Source organism: Felis catus, chromosome B3 (assembly GCF_018350175.1).
Source record: "Felis catus isolate Fca126 chromosome B3, F.catus_Fca126_mat1.0, whole genome shotgun sequence".
Taxonomy (NCBI): Eukaryota; Metazoa; Chordata; class Mammalia; order Carnivora; family Felidae; genus Felis; species Felis catus.
The window spans coordinates 99,423,739-99,443,644 of NC_058373.1; the positions used below are offsets into that span (position 1 = coordinate 99,423,739).

Here is a 19,906-nt window from a genome sequence, read left to right on the forward strand (position 1 = left end):
TTTATGAAAGTTTTCATAGGAACGCTCTACTTTCAGGGAACAAGGGAAAGCTGTTTTTTAATCTGACAGCACACTTTGTATTTCCCATTAGGTAGCACTTTCTAACTCTAGATTAGAAGTATTTATTTACATGTCTATCATGGCTATTAAACTTCCTGAAAATATCTTATGTGTATGCCCCACAAATGCTAATACAGTGTTTAATAATAATATGTTGAAATGAAATGAAACATGTATAGTTGGCTTACCCCCCAAGAACTTCAACAGGTCCTCTTTGCATGGCATGAAAGGCCTTTCGTGATCAGGCCCCCACCTCTTTCCACTGTCATATCAGCTGTCATTCTCTCCTACCCTCCAGACCCTAGAAGTTCTAGACCCTCCAGATCATGCTACTGCTCACGCCTTGCTTCTGTTCATTTGCCTCCTGACAAATGACTGCCACAGTTCCTACTTGCTTATCTGTTTATTGTTTGTCTTCCCTCATTAGCCTTTTAAACTTTATGAAAGTGGGGGCCTGGTCTGTCTTGCTCACTGCTGTCTCCCCAGTGTCTGAAAGCAGATAGAGACTGGACCAGTCTTAAAGACAAGAAGTTTTGATTATTTCCAAAGGCAACAGAGAATCACTAAAAGATGCATTAAAAAATTATCAACGGGCTTTTGTTTTTGAAAATCACTATGGTTGCTGTAGGGAGTGGGGTGTGGATGGATTGGAGAGGGCAAGACTGACCCTAAGAAATCTTACCATTAGAGTAAGCAAAAATGATGAAAGCCTGATTTGAGGTAGCATTAGTGGGGTTGGGAGGAGGTGAGGGATTGGAGACAGTGAGAGAACAGCAGGAATGGATGGCCTGCTGGATGCTGTGACTGAGGGTGAAAGGTAGTAAAGGATGACTCCCAGTTTCTGGCTTCAGAGATTCCGTAGCTGGTGGTGACGATGTCTGGAACCGTCACACAGTGTTACCGTTGTACGTTTACTTGTGGGTCTGAAAGGGACCTTGCTAAATCTTTGAATTAGCAGTGTAAGAGAGCACCTAATACATGGGAGGTATATAATAATGAATGAATGAATGCACTGAAAGTAATTCTATGGCCCAATGAGAGGAGAGGCCACAGTAGAAATTCTACACTTACTATTATCTGCCTGCTGTATCAAGAAAGAGAGAAAAACCAGAGGAAACTGGCTTGGAAAACAAGTGAGAACTAAGTGGCTACTCAGAAGCTTTCTGCCTATTGTACAACCAGGAAGCTGACAATAAAGTTTATTTGAGCGCCGACGTGCCCCGACGTGGCCCCGCCTACCCAGTCGGAGCCGCGATTGGTGGGCATTCCCCGGCTCCGCCGTTCCTAAGCTCTGATTGGTGAGGGCAGCCGTCATTTCGGAGCGTCCCGGCGCCTTCCCGCCCTCTCGCCGCGTCGCCGGTGCCTGTGCCGCCTGGTCCTCCTCGCCTCTCCTCTCCCGGCCGAAGCCCGGGGGACCAGAGCGAGACGCGGGGACCATGTTCCGACACAAGCTGACGGCCCTCGACTACCACAACCCGGCTGGTTTCAACTGCAAAGGTGAGGCGGCGTCCCGAGGCCGACCGCGCGTCTGTGACCCCGCCGGCTGCCGCTCCCTCAGTTCCCGCACCCGGACCCTCCGCGGCCTTGTTTCCCCCCGGGGTCCTCTGGCCCCTCTTTTCCGGGCCGCCAAGCACCTCTGTTTTCCGCCGCCTGTGCTTGGCTTGGGAGCCCCCTCACCCATTCCTGCCTGGGCATTGCCACTTTGTGCACTTGCTAAACTCCAACCACCACCTCCCACCCACACCCTCAGCACGCTAGGGAGTATTCGCTTTCTAACTTAGCTCTTCAACTCCATGGTTCTCCGGGTGACTGGGCGATACCGTAAGCAGAGTGCTGAAATCTGTGTTAGGTGGTAAGTTGAAGACTAGTTCATTGCCCGCTGGGAACTCAAGGGTGAGGGTGGGGAACGGTCGGAGCCCACCCAGCAGTTTGAGATCCGAGAGAGTGCACAGTGAAGTGCAGGACTGACAGAGTTACGGTAAACACGTAACAAGCTTGTGGATTTGTGCAAAAAAGTTAATAGCAGATGATCAGGGGGGTTGGATTGTAAAACGGAAAGGTATCTGGGATTTCACAGCATTAAAATTTTAGAGAGGATTAACACTGCTACCTACTGTTACTCAACTACTGCCCACCACTCCTTACGTCTTCCAGAGTTTTTGACCTGTGGTCGACTAAAAAGTTTGAAAGCATAGAGTATAACCCCCGCCCAGGGGTACTAAGACCATTGTATAATTCTCAAGACTTAATAATGGAAGCCTGAGTTTGAGATTGAAAATTATTTCTGAGCAGTATGCGTGTATTTTGTTAATCTCCTGTAGAATCATATAAATTTATAGAATCTTGGTTTTTTTTTTGTTTTGTTTTGTTTTGTTTTTACTTTCCCTTTATTTAATAATAATAATAATAAAAAGATCAGTGGCGGGGAGCCTGGGTGGCTCAGTCGGTTAAGCGGCCGACTTCTGCTCAGGTCGTGATCTCGCGGTCCGTGAGTTCCAGCCCCGCGTCGGGCTCTGTGCTGACAGCTCAGAACCTGGAGCCTGTTTCAGATTCTGTGTCTCCCTCTCTCTGATCCTCCTCCGTTCATGCTCTGTCTCTCTCTGTCTCAAAAATAAATAAACGTTAAAAAAAATTTTTTTTTTAAATAAAAAAAAGAAAAGAAACTTCAGACAATTTTCTCATCTGTAAATTGGGGATATTACCTTCGCAAAAAAGTGAGAGGATTAAATGAAATGTATTGAACTTCCTCTTGTATGCACTTATGACAGTAAATGACAACAGTGGTCAGTATCTTCTGTTTTTCTGTTTTGTCATTTAGTTTCTTGTACTTTATTATTACTTTGCTATAAATTTAACTTTGCCCAGTCCTCCCTCACTTTCCTCCCTGAAAGGAACTGGAATAGTAACTAACAAATAGCAAAAATATGTGCCAGACACTGTTTTTATCCATATTTATTTAATCTTCATAACAACCCCGAGATGTAAGTGCTGTTATTACACTCATTTTGATACTCAGTCTGAGGCACAGAAAATTTAAGGTGATCAGTCCAAGTTCACACAACCAAGTGTCTGCAGCTAGAATATGAATGCAGGCCAGGGCTTGAACAGTTTTTTAATCAGTTCATCCAAATCCTGCACTTCCAACTTGTACTTTAAGCAGCTCAGTTAACTTCTTATTTTGGAGTCAAAAAATTATTTGTAGAGAAAGAAGTGCTTTTTCCTAATGCTTCTAATGATTTATGAAATACCTTTGTTGCAGATGAAACAGAATTTAGAAACTTTATTGTTTGGCTTGAAGACCAGAAAATCAGGCACTACAAGATTGAAGACAGAGGTAATTTAAGGAACATCCACAGCAGTGACTGGCCCAAGTTCTTTGAAAAGGTAATGAATTAGAAAGTGAATAAACGTACAGAGAGCTTTTCTAAAACTTATATGAAGACAGTTGAGCTTAAATTACTTTGTGCTTTTAAAATAAATAAAAATAATAATGATCAGTATTAGGAAAGCTGGGTTTCAAGGATTTAACTTTTCTCTTTCCATGTTTGTTTTGAAACCAAATTATATTATCTCTCCCTACCAAACTTTCAGTATTAGAAAGCAATAGTTTTGTCTGGAAACACTGTGAGGTTTCTTAATGTGACATGTATTCTGTAAATGGTAAAAGTGGCCAAAATTAGAATTTTTACATTAGACTAAAAAGGTAGGAATAACACACTTATTATGTTAAGACATTGACTTACTTGCAAACTAAGATTATGTCTTGTTTGGGCTTATATTTAATGTACATAGTAGATGTTCATTGTTGTGTACATTATAAACATTCCTGACAAGGTCTGTGTATATCTTATTTTTGCAGCTAGAATAGTGTTCCTATTGACTTAGTTTAATCGTAGTAACATTTTTGTAGAAAAAGGAATTGTTTTCAAATTAGAATAAAAATCACATTTCCTGGTACCGTTACTTACATTAAACATTTTCATCAGCTTCATTACTTTGAAGAAAAAGATATTTTCCTTTAAAAATATGAAAAGTAAATTTTTCATTTGCCGCAGCAAAGTGATTAGGTACTTTTCTCTTTAGAATCAGAGATTTTGTGTATTAAGGGATTGTGTAAGTTACACACTAGCTCTATGACCACAGGCAAATTTTGTTAAGGTTTCTGTGTCTCAATATTGTCATCAATAAATAGGGATGACCGTAGTGCCAATGCCATACCAGTGGCACGTATTGGTGAGTGCTATATACCTGTGACTGGCCCATAGCAAGTGCTATATGCTCATTACTTCCCCTGCCTGTCCTAGCATTATTGCTACTACTGCTATTTTCTTTTTTCGTAAAAACTATTTTTTTGAAATTTTTGGTAGGTTTAAGACTTGGAAGTATGTTGTTAGGATTTTATATTTGTATATATCACCTCTCGTGACACATTCATGTGTATAAGACAACACAAAGTTTCACAGAAGGATATTTGAAGAACATGAAAATTTTTCTAATGGAAAACACCTAGAAGTGACAGTAAAGTAAGATAACTTAAGTGTGTTGGAACTTGCTATCCAGAGATTATCTTTCAAGTTGGTCTCTTTGGAATAATGAAGTCATTGTTTCAAACATATTCAGAACTTTTGGAATTACTTTTAAATCATGAGACGTGTTTTGAATATCTTTAATACTGGTAATTTTTTATACTTTAAGGTGGATTTGTTTTTTGCATCATGACCAAATCATGTGAATGAAGTGTTTTCTTTAAAGCAGGGAGATAAAATTTTGGGTTAGAAAATGAGTTCTAGCAAAAAAATACTGATTTGTCAAGTACCCTGAAAAGATTTCCAAAAGGGAGTTGCAGAAGTTTTGGCTAAATAGCATTGTTCCTGAAATTAGATGTTGAGCTCTTAAGAGACCCATTTGAAGGACAGTGTTCACTTTTTAAAGTGTTTTTGGGGTTTTGTTGTTGTTGTTGTTGTTGTTTTTAAACTGTGTGTTTTCAGAACTGGAGTCAGAAAGTTTAGGTTCAAGTCCCAGATCTAAGTTGTGTAACTGCTAGCAGGTGTTAATACCTAGGCCATATTTCCTCATCTGTAAAATAAGGAAGTTGTTTTTAGACCAGTGGTGCTTTACCTAGAATCTCCAAAAGTAAAAATTGCGAAAAGCAAGATGGAAATACTTTTTTTTTTTTTTTTAAGTAGTATGTGTACATGTTTCCATCCTTTGGGGTAAGTAATTGTACCAACAATTTAGTAATATAAACGTTGTTTATATTTGTAGAGATCCAAACTAAGATCTCTTTCAACTACCATTTTTTGATTCTGCTGTGTTACAGTAATAATGAAACCAGGTATTTTTTTTCTTCACAGTATCTCAGAGATGTTAACTGTCCTTTCAAGATTCAAGATCGACAAGAAGCAATTGACTGGCTTCTTGGCTTAGCTGTTAGACTTGAATATGGAGATAATGGTATGTTTTGTGGGGAATGTGTGTTTCACAGAGAGGGAGAGGAAAGGTGGGAGCAAAAGGAATGTCAAAATGTAGGGAACTTACCAGTTGAGTTTCTTTGTCTTATATTGTTTTACCTTTGGTGCATTGTAGGTTTTACGCATCCTCATTTCCCTTTTTATCATCTTTTCAAAAATTTACTTTTTGAAACCATTCTTTGTCTAGCTCTTACCCCTGCAACTCCCAAATTATCTAGGAAAGAGTTTTCTTTTAAAAAATTACAGTCTCTTCATTATCATAAAGCATTGAAAGCAACTGTCTTTCATTGGTACTTTTTAAAAGATTTCTTTATTTAGAGAGAGCAGGAGAGGGGCACAGAGAGGAGAGAGAGAATCCCCGGCAGGCTCCCTGCTGCCAGTGCAGAGTCTGATGCAGGGCTCGAACTCATGAACTATGAGATCATGACCTGAGCCAAAATCAAGAATCAGAGCTTAACCAACTGAATCACCCAGATGCCCCTTTTATTGGTATTTAGATTTTTTCTTTTAGAATTTAGAATGGTGTCTCCTGGTAATTGTCTTCTCCCAAAGTAACATTACTTTGGTAAATTTGCTGTCTTTCACAGTCTGCACCTTAGCCTTTTGTGTTAAATTGTTGTTAGAATCCTAGAATTGATGGGATTTCAGACTGTTGGTTGCAGCTGGTAATTTCACAAGAGACTGAAACATATATCTAATGCCAATAGGTGCTGTAGCCCTAATTTGTAGTAATATGTTTATTACTTTTGTTAATATTGTTTTATTATATATACTTATATTATTGGAAACTTTTGAATATTAGTACCTGTAGTAAAAAAAAAAAAAAAAATTCCAGTAAATTTGTTTCCTCTCATTAGACCATTTCATTTTGAAAGGGCTACCAACATCTAAATGCAGCATCCAGTTACCTTACCTCCATCCTCTGCATTTTATGTTGTTCTCTTTTATGCAACTGTCTCTTACAGTCCCTTCCATTTGCCTTTTTGATCTTTGTCGTCTCCCTTTTCCTTCCAGCCTGTCGCCATCCACCTTTTCTGATGTCCAGTGGATCTTTTCTTTTCCATTCCCACTGCTATAACCCTGACTCAGGCTCTTGTCACTTTCTGCTGAGATTATTGTAGTGTCTTTCAGACTCCTCTCCCATTAGCTTCATCCTCATGACCCACCAGGCTTCCTTTTGGAAACATAAGTGTTTTAGAATGCTTTGCTCTGTTTCTAAAGAACAGTTACTATTAGATATTCAGGAACACCATTGCTTTCCCATTTTCTACAAAAGGAACTCCAGGTTCCCTTGGCCTGGTATTCAAGGCCTTTGATAACTGGTATCCAATTAGTATTCACATACTTGACATCCCAGTCAAACTAGAAGAGTGCTGTTTCCTGTTCACATCTGTTTTTTCTCCCTTAGATTTCTTTGCTTACACTTTTCCTTGACCAGAATGCCATATCAGTCTGTCTCTATGCATCCAGATCCTACTCATCCTTGTAAGATCCAGCGCAACTGCCACCTTAGCAAGAATATTTCCTTCTCTCAACTGTCATAGCTTTTTTTTTTTTAATTTGTTTACATTTATTTATTTTTGAGAGAGCGAGCGTGAGCGGGGGAGGGGCAGAGAGAGAAGGAGACACAGAATCCAAAGCAGGCTCCAGGCTCTGAGCTGTCAGCACAGAGCCCGTCGCGGGGCTCAAACCCATGAACTGTTGACATCATGGCCTGAGCCAAAGTAGGACGCTCAACTGACTGAGCTAACCAGGCACCCTTCAACCTTCATAGCGTTTACCTTCATGCTTTGTGTACCTTTTATGTCATTCGCCCCTTTCCATTTTGTTTATATGTCTTATTTGCCCCACTAAATTATAAGCTGATACTCAGCTTTGTTTCCTACATTGTACCTCTATTAGCGTCCTATTGCTGCTGTACCAGATTACCACAAATTCAGTGACTTAAGACACAATTTATTATCTTACAGTTTTGGAGGCTAGAAGTCCAACATCTTGTCTTACTAAAGTCAGTTTGTCCACAGGGCTGGTTCCTTTTGGAGGCTTTATGGGAAGATTCATTTCTTTGCCTTTTTCACTTCCCAGAGGCCGCCTGCATTCCTTGATTCTGGCTCCTTTATCTTCAAATTTAGCAGCATAGCATCTTCAAATCTCTCTGTGACTCTTCCATTGCCACATCTTCTCTGACTCTGATCATCCTGCCTCCCTCTTACAAGGATGCTATGATTATATTGAGCCCACCTGGATAATCCAGTATAATTCTCCCATTTCAAGGTCCTTAATTGAAACACATCTGTAAAGTTCCTTTTGCCATGTAACCCAACATACTCCTAGGTTTAGGAATTGGGATATTGACATCTTGGGGCCGGGGCCGGGGAGGAGGTGGGAAGGCAGGGGAACAGTCATGATTTTATCTGCCACAGTATCTGACATAGTTTCTTGGAGACAGTAGATGTGCTTATTAACTTTAATGTTTGGCAAATTACGAGTATTTACGTATACTGCTACAGAGCATCAACCAGCTGTTTTTTGCTGCTTCCTCAGACTTACATTTCAAAAGCCTTATGGCAGAAGTCTTAAGGAAATCTCTAAGAGTCTTTACTTTCAATTTTAGTTTAGAAAGAAAATACTTGTGGGGCACCTGGCTGGCTCAGTAGGAAGAGTGTGTGACTCTTGATCTCAGGGTCATGAGTTTGAGCCCACGTTGGGTGTAGAGATTACTAAAAAAAATAAATAAATAAACTTAAAAAAAAAAAAAAAAAAAGGAAGAAAATACTTGTGATTCTCTCCCTTTATGTAATCATAAGCCTTGGTAGCATTAGTTGATTTTTAGGGTCTTTAGCAAAGTCTTTAACTGTTCTGCTCTGGGTTGACAGTAACTCTTAATCTGTGACAAAATTTTCTCCAGCTTTTCCAAGGTGTTTCTCAGCTGTTGCCAAGTAAAATTGTAGTCACATCTGTTTATTTGTTTTACCCTTATTTATTTCATTTGTCCCATTTTTAGAATACTGCAACTTAGGTTACGTAGGTCCCAAGAACAGTAGATGCCATGTGAATGTCCTACAGTTGACTGTAACTTTTAAGTACACTTATCAAGTGTATTAAAAGTCTAAACTAGAAAACAAGTGTTTGTTTAATTTTAAAATTCAGAAGTGCAGACCATTTTTGGAAAAGTGTTAAAGTAGTAATACTGTCCCTTATCAGTAGGGGGTGCTGTTGTTCTTTTGTTTTACGTTAATATGTTGCATTCTTCTTGACTTCTTTGACATAATTTCAGATTTACAGAAGTTGCAAAATAGTACAAAGGATTTTCCCATATCCATATGTAAAAAATGTTAGCATTTTACTTCATTTGCCTTATCCTTTTCTACCTACCCAAATACATATATGTAATTTTTTTCTAAGCCATTTGATAAGTTGTAAATGATTCTTTTCCCCTTACGTTACTTTAACGCACATTTGCTAAAAAAGACTGCCTTCAATAATTACAGTATAGTTATCAAAATCAGGAAATTAACTTTGATTCAGTACTGTTACATACAGTTGTTATATTTTTCCAGTTGTCTCAGTAGTGTTCTTTATAGCAAAAAAAAAAAAAATCCTGGACCATATGTTGCATTCAGCTATTCTGTTTAGCCTCCTATACTCTGGAACTTTTTTAAGTTTATTTATTTATTTTGATTGCACGTACATGTTGCCAGCGGGGGAGGGGCAGAGAGAGAGAAAGAGAAAATCCCAAGCAGGCTCTGCATGGTGACAGCGTAGAGCCCGAGGCGGGCTCCAACCCACAAACTATGAGATCATGACCTGAGTTGAAATCAAGAGTCAGAGGCTTAACTGACTGAACCACCCAGGTGCCCCTAATCTGCAACATTTACTCCAGTCACTTTTGTGCTTCATGACGCTGACAATTTTTTTGTAGAATGTCACTCAGTTTGGGTTTGTTCGATATTTCTTCATAAGTTGATTCAAGATTTGTACTTTTGTTAAGAATAGCACAGAAGTAGGGGCGCCTGGGTGGCTCAGTGGTTAAGCATCCAACTTCGGCTCAGGTCATGATCTCACTGCTTTTGAGTTCGAGCCTCGAGTCGGGCTCTGTGCTGCCAACTCAGAGCCTAGAGCCTGATTCAGATTCTGTCCCTCTCCCCCCTCTCCCTCTCCCTCTCCCCCCTCTCCCTCTCCCTCTCCCCCCTCTCCCTCTCCCTCTCCCCCCTCTCCCTCTCCCTCTCCCCCCTCTCCCTCTCCCTCTCCCCCCTCTCCCTCTCCCTCTCCCCCCTCTCCCTCTCCCTCTCCCCCCTCTCCCTCTCCCTCTCCCCCCTCTCCCTCTCCCTCTCCCCCCTCTCCCTCTCCCCCCTCTCCCTCTCCCTCTCCTCCCTCTCCCTCTCCTCCCTCTCCCTCTCCTCCCTCTCCCTCTCCCTCTCCTCCCTCTCCCTCTCCTCCCTCTCCCTCTCCTCCCTCTCCTCCCTCTCCCTCTCCTCCCTCTCCCTCTCCTCCCTCTCCCTCTCCCCCCCTCTCCCTCTCCCCCCCTCTCCCTCTCCCTCTCCTCCCTCTCCCTCTCCCTCTCCCTCTCCTCCCTCTCCCTCTCCCTCTCCCTCTCCTCCCTCTCCCTCTCCTCCCTCTCCCTCTCCTCCCTCTCCCTCTCCCTCTCCTCCCTCTCCCTCTCCCTCTCCTCCCTCTCCCTCTCCCTCTCCTCCCTCTCCCTCTCCCTCTCCTCCCTCTCCCTCTCCCTCTCCTCCCTCTCCCTCTCCTCCCTCTCCCTCTCCCTCTCCTCCCTCTCCCTCTCCCTCTCCTCCCTCTCCCTCTCCCTCTCCCTCTCCTCCCTCTCCCTCTCCCTCTCCTCCCTCTCCCTCTCCCTCTCCCTCTCCCTCTCCTCCCTCTCCTCCCTCTCCCTCTCCCTCTCCCTCTCCCTCTCCCTCTCCCTCTCCCTCTCCCTCTCCCTCTCCCTCTCCCTCTCCCTCTCCCTCTCCCTCTCCCTCCTCCCTCTCCCTCTCCCTCTCCCTCTCCTCCCTCTCCCTCTCCTCCCTCTCCCTCTCCTCCCTCTCCCTCTCCTCCCTCTCCCTCTCCCTCTCCCCCCTCTCCCTCTCCTCCCTCTCCCTCTCCCTCTCCTCCCTCTCCCTCTCCCTCTCCTCCCTCTCCCTCTCCCTCTCCTCCCTCTCCCTCTCCCTCTCCTCCCTCTCCCTCTCCCTCTCCTCCCTCTCCCTCTCCCTCTCTCTCTCCTCCCTCTCCCTCTCCCTCTCCCTCTCCTCCCTCTCCCTCTCCCTCTCCCTCTCCCTGTCCCTCTCCTCCCTCTCCCTCTCCCTCTCCCTCTCCTCCCTCTCCCTCTCCTCCCTCTCCCTCTCCTCCCTCTCCCTCTCCTCCCTCTCCCTCTCCCTCTCCTCCCTCTCCCTCTCCTCCCTCTCCCTCTCCTCCCTCCCCCTCACCCCCTCCCCCTCCCCCTCAAAAATAAATAAATATTAAAAAAAAAGAATAGCGCAGAAGTGATATATTCTTTTAAGTTAGTGATATGCCTCAGTACTAGTCACGTACTGGTCACGTTCTGTTCACTTGGATGAGGTTTGTCCACTGTAAAGTTAATATTTTCCCCTGTGTAATGTGTGTCTTGTGGGGAGATGATGTCAGTATGCTTTTACTCCTCAAACTACACTTCTACCTTTATTTTTTAATTTTTAAAAAAATTTTTTACTGTTTACTTTTGAGAGTGCGTGCGCAAATGGGCGAGGGGCGGGTGGAGGGGAGACACAGAATCCAAAGCAGGCTCCAGGTTCTGAGCTGTCAGCACAGAGCCTGTTGCTGGGCTCAGACTCACAAACCGTGAGATCATGACCTGAGCGTGCAGACGCTTAACCCACTGAGCCACCCAGGCGCCCCTACACCTCTACCTTTGGTCTCCATTTGATTTTTCTTGTCTGAGTCATTTATTATGTTGATGATGAGGGCCAGAAGTGTGTTTCTGATTCCATCATTTGTTCTACATTTATTTGTTGGCTTTTTACGGTAAAGAAAAAGGAGCTTTCCTTTTTCTCCAATTTATGTTTGTTTATATAAATTAGTGTAGATAATGTGGATTCTTATTTTACTCAGTGGGTCATAATCTTTTTTTGTCATTGTGTGATGTTTACACGTTCCAGATTTGGCCAGTGGGAGCTTTTTTGAGCTAACTCCTGTGTGACTTAGATTTGAATGCTTTTGTTTTTCCTCTTGCTTCATTAACAGATCATAGAAGCACTGTAACCAAAGATGGCACTTTGGACTTATTTAGTGAATTACTATTAAATACTTACATTTGTAAATTCTTTTTAAGTATTGTTAATGATTTATCAAGTGAGAGTAATGAAACCTGCCTTTGGAATTCTGAATTTCACATCTCCATTAAATCAGTTTAGGTTTGTACATGATGGTGTACTTGATGTGCTGGTTTTTTGAGAAAGCAAGGTTTTGGAATTCCACGTATGACATTCAAAAGACTTAGGGAAGAGATTTTTAGTGAGGTGGTATCTAAATCATGTAACCTATACTTACGCCTCCCATTCTTCTACCCCTGTTAAGTTTCTCAGCAAGCTGTAAAAGCACTTTCTCTCCTTAGATTTAGATGGTGTGTGAATTGTGTTACTTTTGGAAATGTTAATGAAAAGATATTTGTATAGATATTCCAGTAATCATTTTAGCTTAATCGGAAAGCTATCATCACATTGTCTTCTGATGGATAGTTTATAGCAAAAAAATAATTTTGATTGGATGAGTTATGTTTATAAATCAGTTTGGCTTAAATTCAGTAAGCAGTGTTTGTTTTACCTTAAGTAAAACAGTTCTACAAATTCTATTTTTGCCTATGTTTACAGCTGAAAAATACAAGGACGTGGTACCTGATAATACAAAAAATGCTGACAATGCAGCTAAAAATGCAGAGCCATTGATCAATTTGGATGGTAAGTGTATAAGTGCATAAAAGTGATCATCAGCATTTTTGGTCCCATAAATGTTTTTTTACTTCCTAGAATGAAGAAGTGTGGATTTACTTGGTTTTAGTAAAGTAAGAATGCTTTATTTTCTATGATGTTTTTTATTGTCATTTACAATGTGTTTTCTCCCTCCTCTTACAGTTGAATAGCTGAATGTTAGAATGCTGTTCTTTGATGTGTTCATAGTAATTTGAAGGTTTTGATTTGTATTTAATCATGGTGGTGATTGTTTGCCTTCCTGGATGCATAAAATATTTTTTCTAATCTAATGACATGAGACAAGTACTAAAATTTTTCATTATTTGAAATTCCGAGTGCCTTTAAGAAATTTTCTTTTTAAAAGTATGAAGATTCCAGTTACATTATAATAATTTAAGTATTCATTCATGACAGGTTCATTGTGACCTATGATTCACAAGCTACTCTTATGAATTAATAAGCTGGTTAGACAGACTCTAGAGCTGCTGCTTGGAGAAGAGGTTTTGGGAAAATTATCAATTGAAGGAGTTGAGTTTAAAATTGATAGCTTTGGGAAGAAATGTTTCTTAAAATTGCTACAGTAAGTGTGCCTTTTGGGAAATGTTATAGGACAAACCTAACGGGAGTTAATTTAGTCATTTATTGGATTGTTCAGTGTGGCTGATTAATAGAGAACCCATTGAGCTCATCAGTTAGCCTAATTGTTGATGTCCCTACACTGCTCTTATCAACAGCAGTTTTAAAAACTAAGAGGCTTTTTGTTATTGGAAAATTAAAAATGTTTTTTACAGGTTTATATACTTACACATAGATCTATAATAACATGCTTATAGAGCTGTAAGTTTCCATTTTTTATCTTTTACAGTAAATAATCCAGATTTTAAGGCTGGTGTAATGGCTTTGGCTAACCTTCTTCAGATTCAGCGTCATGATGATTACCTGGTTATGCTTAAGGTCAGTTTCATATTCTTGATTCTTTAAAAAAATTTTCTTAATGTTTACTTATTTTTGAGAAGAGAGAGACAGAGCATGAGCAGGGGAGGGGCAGAGAGAGAGGGAGACACAGAATCTGAAGCAGGCTCCAGGGTCTGAGCTATCAGCACAAAGCCAGATGCAGGGCTCAAACCCATGAGCCATGAGATCATGACCTGAGCTGAAGTTGGACGCCCAACCCACTGAGCTACCCAGGTGCCCCACATATTCTTAATACTTGACAGAAACCTTATATGTAGAAAAAAAAATTTCATTTTCTAAAAATTAACTTTTATTTAAATATATGGTTAAATAACAGGAACTTGGGACTTAAAGCAGATTTCATCTGTTTTAGGTTATCTAATAGCAGCTAACATCAAAGAGTGTTTACTTTGTGCCTGCCACTGTGCTAAATCCTTGGCAAAGAGATCTCATTCAGTCCTCCCAACCGTCCTGGAGATAGATGCCGATATCCTTTAATTTTAATATGTATATGAAGAAATTGAGACCAAAAGAATAGATAATGTCCAGATGACACAAAAATTGATAGAGCCAGGAATTTTATCTGGGCACTTGTGGTCTGACCTTGCGGTCCATTCTTTTTCCTGTATCTTCCAATTCTACTTAATCATTCCTTTTAAAGATTTGTGATCTGTACTCAACTAAGATAACGGAAAATGCCAAATTGGTAATGGTGGATTTGGCCAAAAACATATGCCCCAGAATCTCTTTGAGGAATGAATGTTTTTATTTTTCCCAGTGCCCCATCCTAGGTAGGCTACTTAGTTCATACCTGCATGTTAGGGAACCCAGTGATCTGAAAAGAGGTCTCTTATTTCTAAGAGGAAAGATATACTTCACCAGAGTTAGGTCCCATAATTGTGATAGTACAGTGGGGTGGGGTGGGAGGAAGGGAGTGGTATTTAAGATACTTCAGATTCCAGACTTAGAAATTATTTTAGAAATTATTACTGATCTTATGAGAAATTAAAGAGCTTTTGACTATACCTAATACATATAAATTACCTTATTCTACTTTGCAGTAAATTGAATAATTAAATTCTGTTGTATCCATAAGAGATTAAGCCATAATTTATTCTTTTTAAAACTGTATGTATTAAATGACACTTCCAACAAGAGAAAAACTATTTCTACATTATTATAATTCTCTTTACTGAATCTAAACGTTAACTCAGATTTTCTCAACTCAGATTGGTTGCCAAGAGATAAAACGTTGGGGCACCTGGCTGGCGCACTTGGTCATGAGGAGCATGTGACTCTTTTTTCTTTAATGTGTATTTATTTTGAGAGGAGAGAGCATGTGCGAGCAGGGGAGGGGGAGAGAGAGAGAAAATCTCAAGCAGGCACTGCATTGTCAGTGCAGAACCTGATGTGGGGGTTGATCTCACGAACCACTGAGATCATGACTTGAGTTGAGGTCAAGAGTTAGATGCTTAGCCAACTGAGCCACCCAGTCACCCAGAGCATGCAACTCCTGATCTTGGGGTCATGAGTTCAAGCCCCATGTTGGGTGTAGAGATTACTTAAATGAATACATAAATAAAAACTCTAAAAGGCAAAAAGTTGTTTTTATTGAAATTTAGCTCTTTATTCCTTACTTGGACAATTATGTAAATTGCTTTGGAACAGTTCTGCAGTGGTCATGTCACCTTTAGTCATAAACTGAATGAGAAGACAAATAGACTAGCATATTTGGGGTGCTTTTATTAGACTTTAAAAACCCAAAGGAAAAAGTATGAATCAGCTATAATCAAAAGCTTTTTAAATTCTAAGCTGCCTATTTGTCTTGGAAGTTTGGAAGCATTCAAATAATCCATGACACTATTGCAGACATCTTCATAGGTTTGCCAAGTGTGAGAATCACTATATTGACTGGCAGCTGGACTGATTATTGAAGATTGATTTAATGATTCTTTCTAAATGTAGTGTTTGGCTTGTTATATTATTAATAATTTTTCAGTTTTTGCATTTAAGTCACAATTGGCATCTACTAGAATTCCACTTAAAACTTATTTTTTAAACACGTGTAGGGCATGCATGCACTTATGTCTGCCATAATAAAATGCCTTGGTGATGGAAAAAACCAGTCCTTGAATGAGAGATCTGAAAATGTTTTAGTATAATTTAAAAAAAATCAAGGACAGTAGGTATGATATGCCACTCTTTTTGTCAAGAGTGTGTGTGTGTGCGCGTGCATTTATGCTTGAGCATGCTTATAATAGTCTTTTTAAGGATATACAGCAGTCTGGTTCGTTCCGTTGATTGTCTTCTGGAGGGATGGCTAAGGCTTGGGTAGGAAGGAGAACCCCCCTCCCTTTTTTTTAACATGTATCCTTTTTAAAAATTTATTTTTCACACGCATGAATTACCTATTCAAAAAAATTTAATTTTTGTGAGCATCTTTCCACATTATAAAGTATTAAAAGTGAAAATGTTCATTCTAATAGCAGTTTGTTTTTGTTTAATTTATTAGGGAATTTTAATTCTAACTTGATTAGTCTCTAGGTGTCCTTATTCTCTAGAGTCAGAAGAAGAGATGAACAGCCAATAAAAAGTAAAAAATATTTTTCGGTTTCTTAGGCAATTCGCATTTTGGTTCAGGAGCGCCTGACTCAGGATGCAGTTGCTAAAGCAAATCAAACAAGAGAGGTACGTACTATTTTTTTTAATAAATTCTAAATTGATCACTAATGAAAGCTTCTTCTAGTGTTGTCAGGAGTTTACACTTTGTATCTGCTTAAGATAAACTATGGTTGAACTGTCCAGAGAAAGGATAGGTTATTTCAGTGGGATTGAATTTGCTTCTTAAGGAAATTATAGCTATTTTTGAGTGAAAAATAAATTTACCTCACTTCATACCTTAAAGCAGCTACCAATAGCATATCCACAGTCCACCAGTACAAACCACTGCACATGCCCAGTTATTTAAAAGAATTTACCTTGTAAAATTTACCAGGTTATTTTGACGAATTGCTGGAAAACAGGACACACCTTGTCTTTGTTACTAATTTTCTTCTTTGACGTAAATCCTGTCCTTGCTCTTTTGTTTCTTCAGAGACATCTTTTCTCATTTTATTCATGTTTCCTGGCATCACTTAGGAGAAAGTAACTTACCTAAGACCACCTAGTTGGTAAGCGGTTGAGCTCAAATAGTCTGATTCAAGAGCCAGTGCTCTTAACGGTTGATGGGGACAAAGGTCTGTGTGTGAAGGCCTGCATGAGCTCATTGGCCAGCCCAGGAGAATTCTGGCATAGGGGTGTGGAGGCTGTATTAGAGTGTAAGTTTCAAGGTTCAGGTGCCTGCAGCTGTCCTCTTTCAGTCCTGCTTTGTAGGCTGAAAACTATACACCGTGACAACTTTTCCCTTAATTCTGAGATATTTTAGATAAATTGTACTAGAAATCCAAAATCCCTAGTCTCATTGACTATGGGACAGTGCAGAGAATGTCCTCAGGGTTAGCAGTAGCAGGTGTCTGATAATGCCTCTTGCTATGAACAGATACTGCAGTGAATGCCTTGGGCACAATAAACATTCTAGATTCTTGTCCTTTTTTTGTCTCCCCTAATCCCCCAGTGTCTTTTGTCCTCTGATCCCATCTTTAGTAAGGCCCAGCAGTGTTGAAAGGTTATTAATGCCAGGGCAGTGTAGTTCTCTCTGAAAGACACTGTTTGTTTTAAAGGCTCTTTATTGCTTATTAATTATGTATGAATTGGGCCACTGGAAATTGGATTAAAGATCAGCTTATTTCACCCACGCTGTAGAACAGACAGTAAATTGTTCCGCCATAATAAAATCATTCATTCATTCGTTCAGCAAAACTATGTCTTCTGTTTGGAGGCGGTGCAAATGAGGGCATAGTCAACTCTTTTTACTCTTTTTTGCAAAGTACAATTTTATTTTCATTGCTCCAAATCTTTAGTGTCCTCTCAGAAGGTCTCATGCTATAGGTATACATACAGTGGAGAGGTTCTTATAGTGAGTAGTCTTGTTTATAAACCATAACTAGCATTTGGGGCATATGGTCATCTTGAGGGGTTTAGCTGTTCCTTGGTGGTCTGTTGGCAGAGAAAACGAAAATAAGACTGGCCTAGAAAACCACTCGATGTAATTCTACTTTCTTGCTTTGCTTGCTAAATTTACATATCCATTTCTTCACCTGTATAATGTATTTAGCTATTTTAAAGTATTTGGAGCCTAGATAGATTTGCTTTAATAGATTAGGTAAGAATTGAGTAGTGACATCCTAGCATTTGTAACATTGAAAGTATAGATTTTATATAGTATAATCAGAAAGTCTGGACTGTCTGTCCTTGTTGCTACTCTGAACTCCATGGAGGTTGGCATTATAGTCCCCATGTTTGGCATATGTGTATGTAGGTACTGACCAGTTAACTAAATGGTTTAAAGTTCATTTGTTTTCCTGGACTTCAGAATAACTTCCAAATGAACTATTATTGAAAGTTAAATTCTATAAAGGTAATGTGGTAAACATCACACTAGCTGGAAAAAAGTTAATATAGATTTTAGATTTTGTATAAAAACAAATTAATGTGTTCAGAAATATTAAAAGTAAACCTATTTACTGTGCTGCTTATTGTAGCTAAAATAGGACAACAGCAGCCCTGCTCAGCTGTCCTTCCACAGCATCAGTGACAGAACAGCTGTGAAAGGAGCTAGTGTTTTATATGCCTAGTCTTAGAGGAGAGAATGGTTGGTAGAACTAGCTTCCCACTACATGTAGAGGCCATTATTTCATCAAAAGGCAAATCTACAGAGAAAACACTCAGCCCCCCACCACTGCAGCTGAAAGGGTTAATAGAATAGCTAGCAGATTTTCAGTTACAGATGAGAAAAGAACATGATTTTTAACTATAAAATTTTATTTTGTCTTTAAGGGCTTACCTGTTGCTTTAGACAAACACATTCTTGGTTTTGACACAGGAGGTAAGTGATTTTGTTTTAATCCAAATTCTTATTTTTAGAGACCAGGTGATTATTTGGGGAAGAAATGGGCAAGTAAATGGTCTTGAATACGGATTAATGCAGTGTTTCTTATAAAATAGATGCAGTTCTTAATGAAGCTGCTCAAATTCTGCGATTGCTGCATATAGAAGAGCTCAGAGAGCTACAGACAAAAATTAATGAAGCCATAGTAGCTGTTCAGGCAATTATTGCTGATCCAAAGACAGACCACAGACTGGGGAAAGTTGGAAGATGAACGTTTTAGGATGTCAGCTTCTCACGTACTTAGTACAGTTGGGAACCATGTACACTCTGGCATGTGTTTGGAAATCAAATGTCACATTTTCAAGAGAAGAATCCTAGAAAATTGACTCTGTTCTTGAGATTTACCATCATTGCTTTTTCTTTAATAAAGTTCAGGAAAGTGGATTTTTTTTTGACTGTTATGTTTGTGTATCTATATAATTAATCATCCTCTTTTGTGGGTGAGGTACATGCCAGCCCCCAGCACTGTTACAGAGACAATACAGATGCTCAAAATCATGGGAAAACTTAAAATATTTTATTGGAGTAATCTAGAAAATTTGAGAATTGTTACATCTTTGGTATTTATAAATGTAGTAACTTCTGTGGGTAACTATAGAGGGACTTATAGGATCAGAAGATACAAATTGAAACATTCTAGCACCTTTTAATATAAATAGAAATGCAGTGATGCAGAGGTAAAAAAAAAAAAAAAAATCTTAGAACTTTTACTGGGAAACTTCCCTACCAGTTCCACATAGCCTTCTCTAGGTCAAGGCTTGTGGTCTTTAGGGTTGTGTCTTTGTACTGACAACCCAAGCTTTAATTTCTTGGTCAGAAAGAATCCTTAGCAAAAATTAGATTTAGGGTCTTAATGTATTCTAGTGAGTTTGACCCTTTAAATATGACGGAAATGCTTATTAAAAATTGCTTTAATAAGCAATTAAAATTCTATTACTTTTTTAAAAACTTGTAACTTTTGTTATTCAAAATACAGTAGTAAAGATTGAGGTATAAAATTTTCACAAGATATACTTAGTCTTTTTGTACTGAAAATGTTCATCTTCTAGGTCCAATTCCTTTTTCACTTTCTTTGCCTGTGTTTGTAGTAAATGCTCTTTAGGGTCCAGATTCTGATTGTAAACTCCAAATCCTTTGTGATGCCATATTTACTTTCTTCCTGTGAGGGGAGGTGGAAGAGACAGTGGGTGAATATTTTATAACCCAGTTGCAACAACATTTTAAAGGGGAAATATCCTTATAGGCTGGCCTTTTTTGTGTATAGTTAAGCTAGTGTAGTCAAGATTGATCACCCCTGTGTATGGGCCATTAACTTTTCTATTCAAAGTGGCTCTCCCTGGTGGTGATGTTAGTGGCAGCAGCTGCCATCTGGGCCAAGGATCATCAGTTACCAGTTATAGCCTTCTCTACCCTGCTGATCCAAAGGAGCACCCTGC

General features: G+C 39.8%; 2 protein-coding genes across 2 annotated transcripts in view; one reads left to right on the plus strand and one right to left on the minus strand.

Moving 5' to 3' along the window:
• Positions 1-1,383: 1,383 nt before the first annotated feature.
• Positions 1,384-18,854, plus strand: RTRAF (RNA transcription, translation and transport factor). The gene is made up of 8 exons (XM_003987637.4): positions 1,384-1,557; positions 3,320-3,444; positions 5,415-5,514; positions 12,371-12,457; positions 13,335-13,423; positions 16,043-16,111; positions 18,359-18,407; positions 18,527-18,854. Exons 1-8 carry the CDS (start codon positions 1,497-1,499, stop codon positions 18,679-18,681), a joined length of 735 nt encoding a protein of 244 aa, XP_003987686.2. The 5' UTR covers positions 1,384-1,496; the 3' UTR covers positions 18,682-18,854.
• Positions 18,855-18,965: 111 nt separating this feature from the next.
• NID2 (nidogen 2) overlaps positions 18,966-19,906 on the minus strand; it is a 67,934-nt gene continuing 66,993 nt past the window's right edge. The window contains exon 21 of the mRNA XM_023255688.2: positions 18,966-19,629. Coding sequence (XP_023111456.2) covers positions 19,619-19,629 — 11 coding nt within the window. The 3' untranslated portion in view covers positions 18,966-19,618. The remainder of the gene's footprint in view (positions 19,630-19,906) is intronic.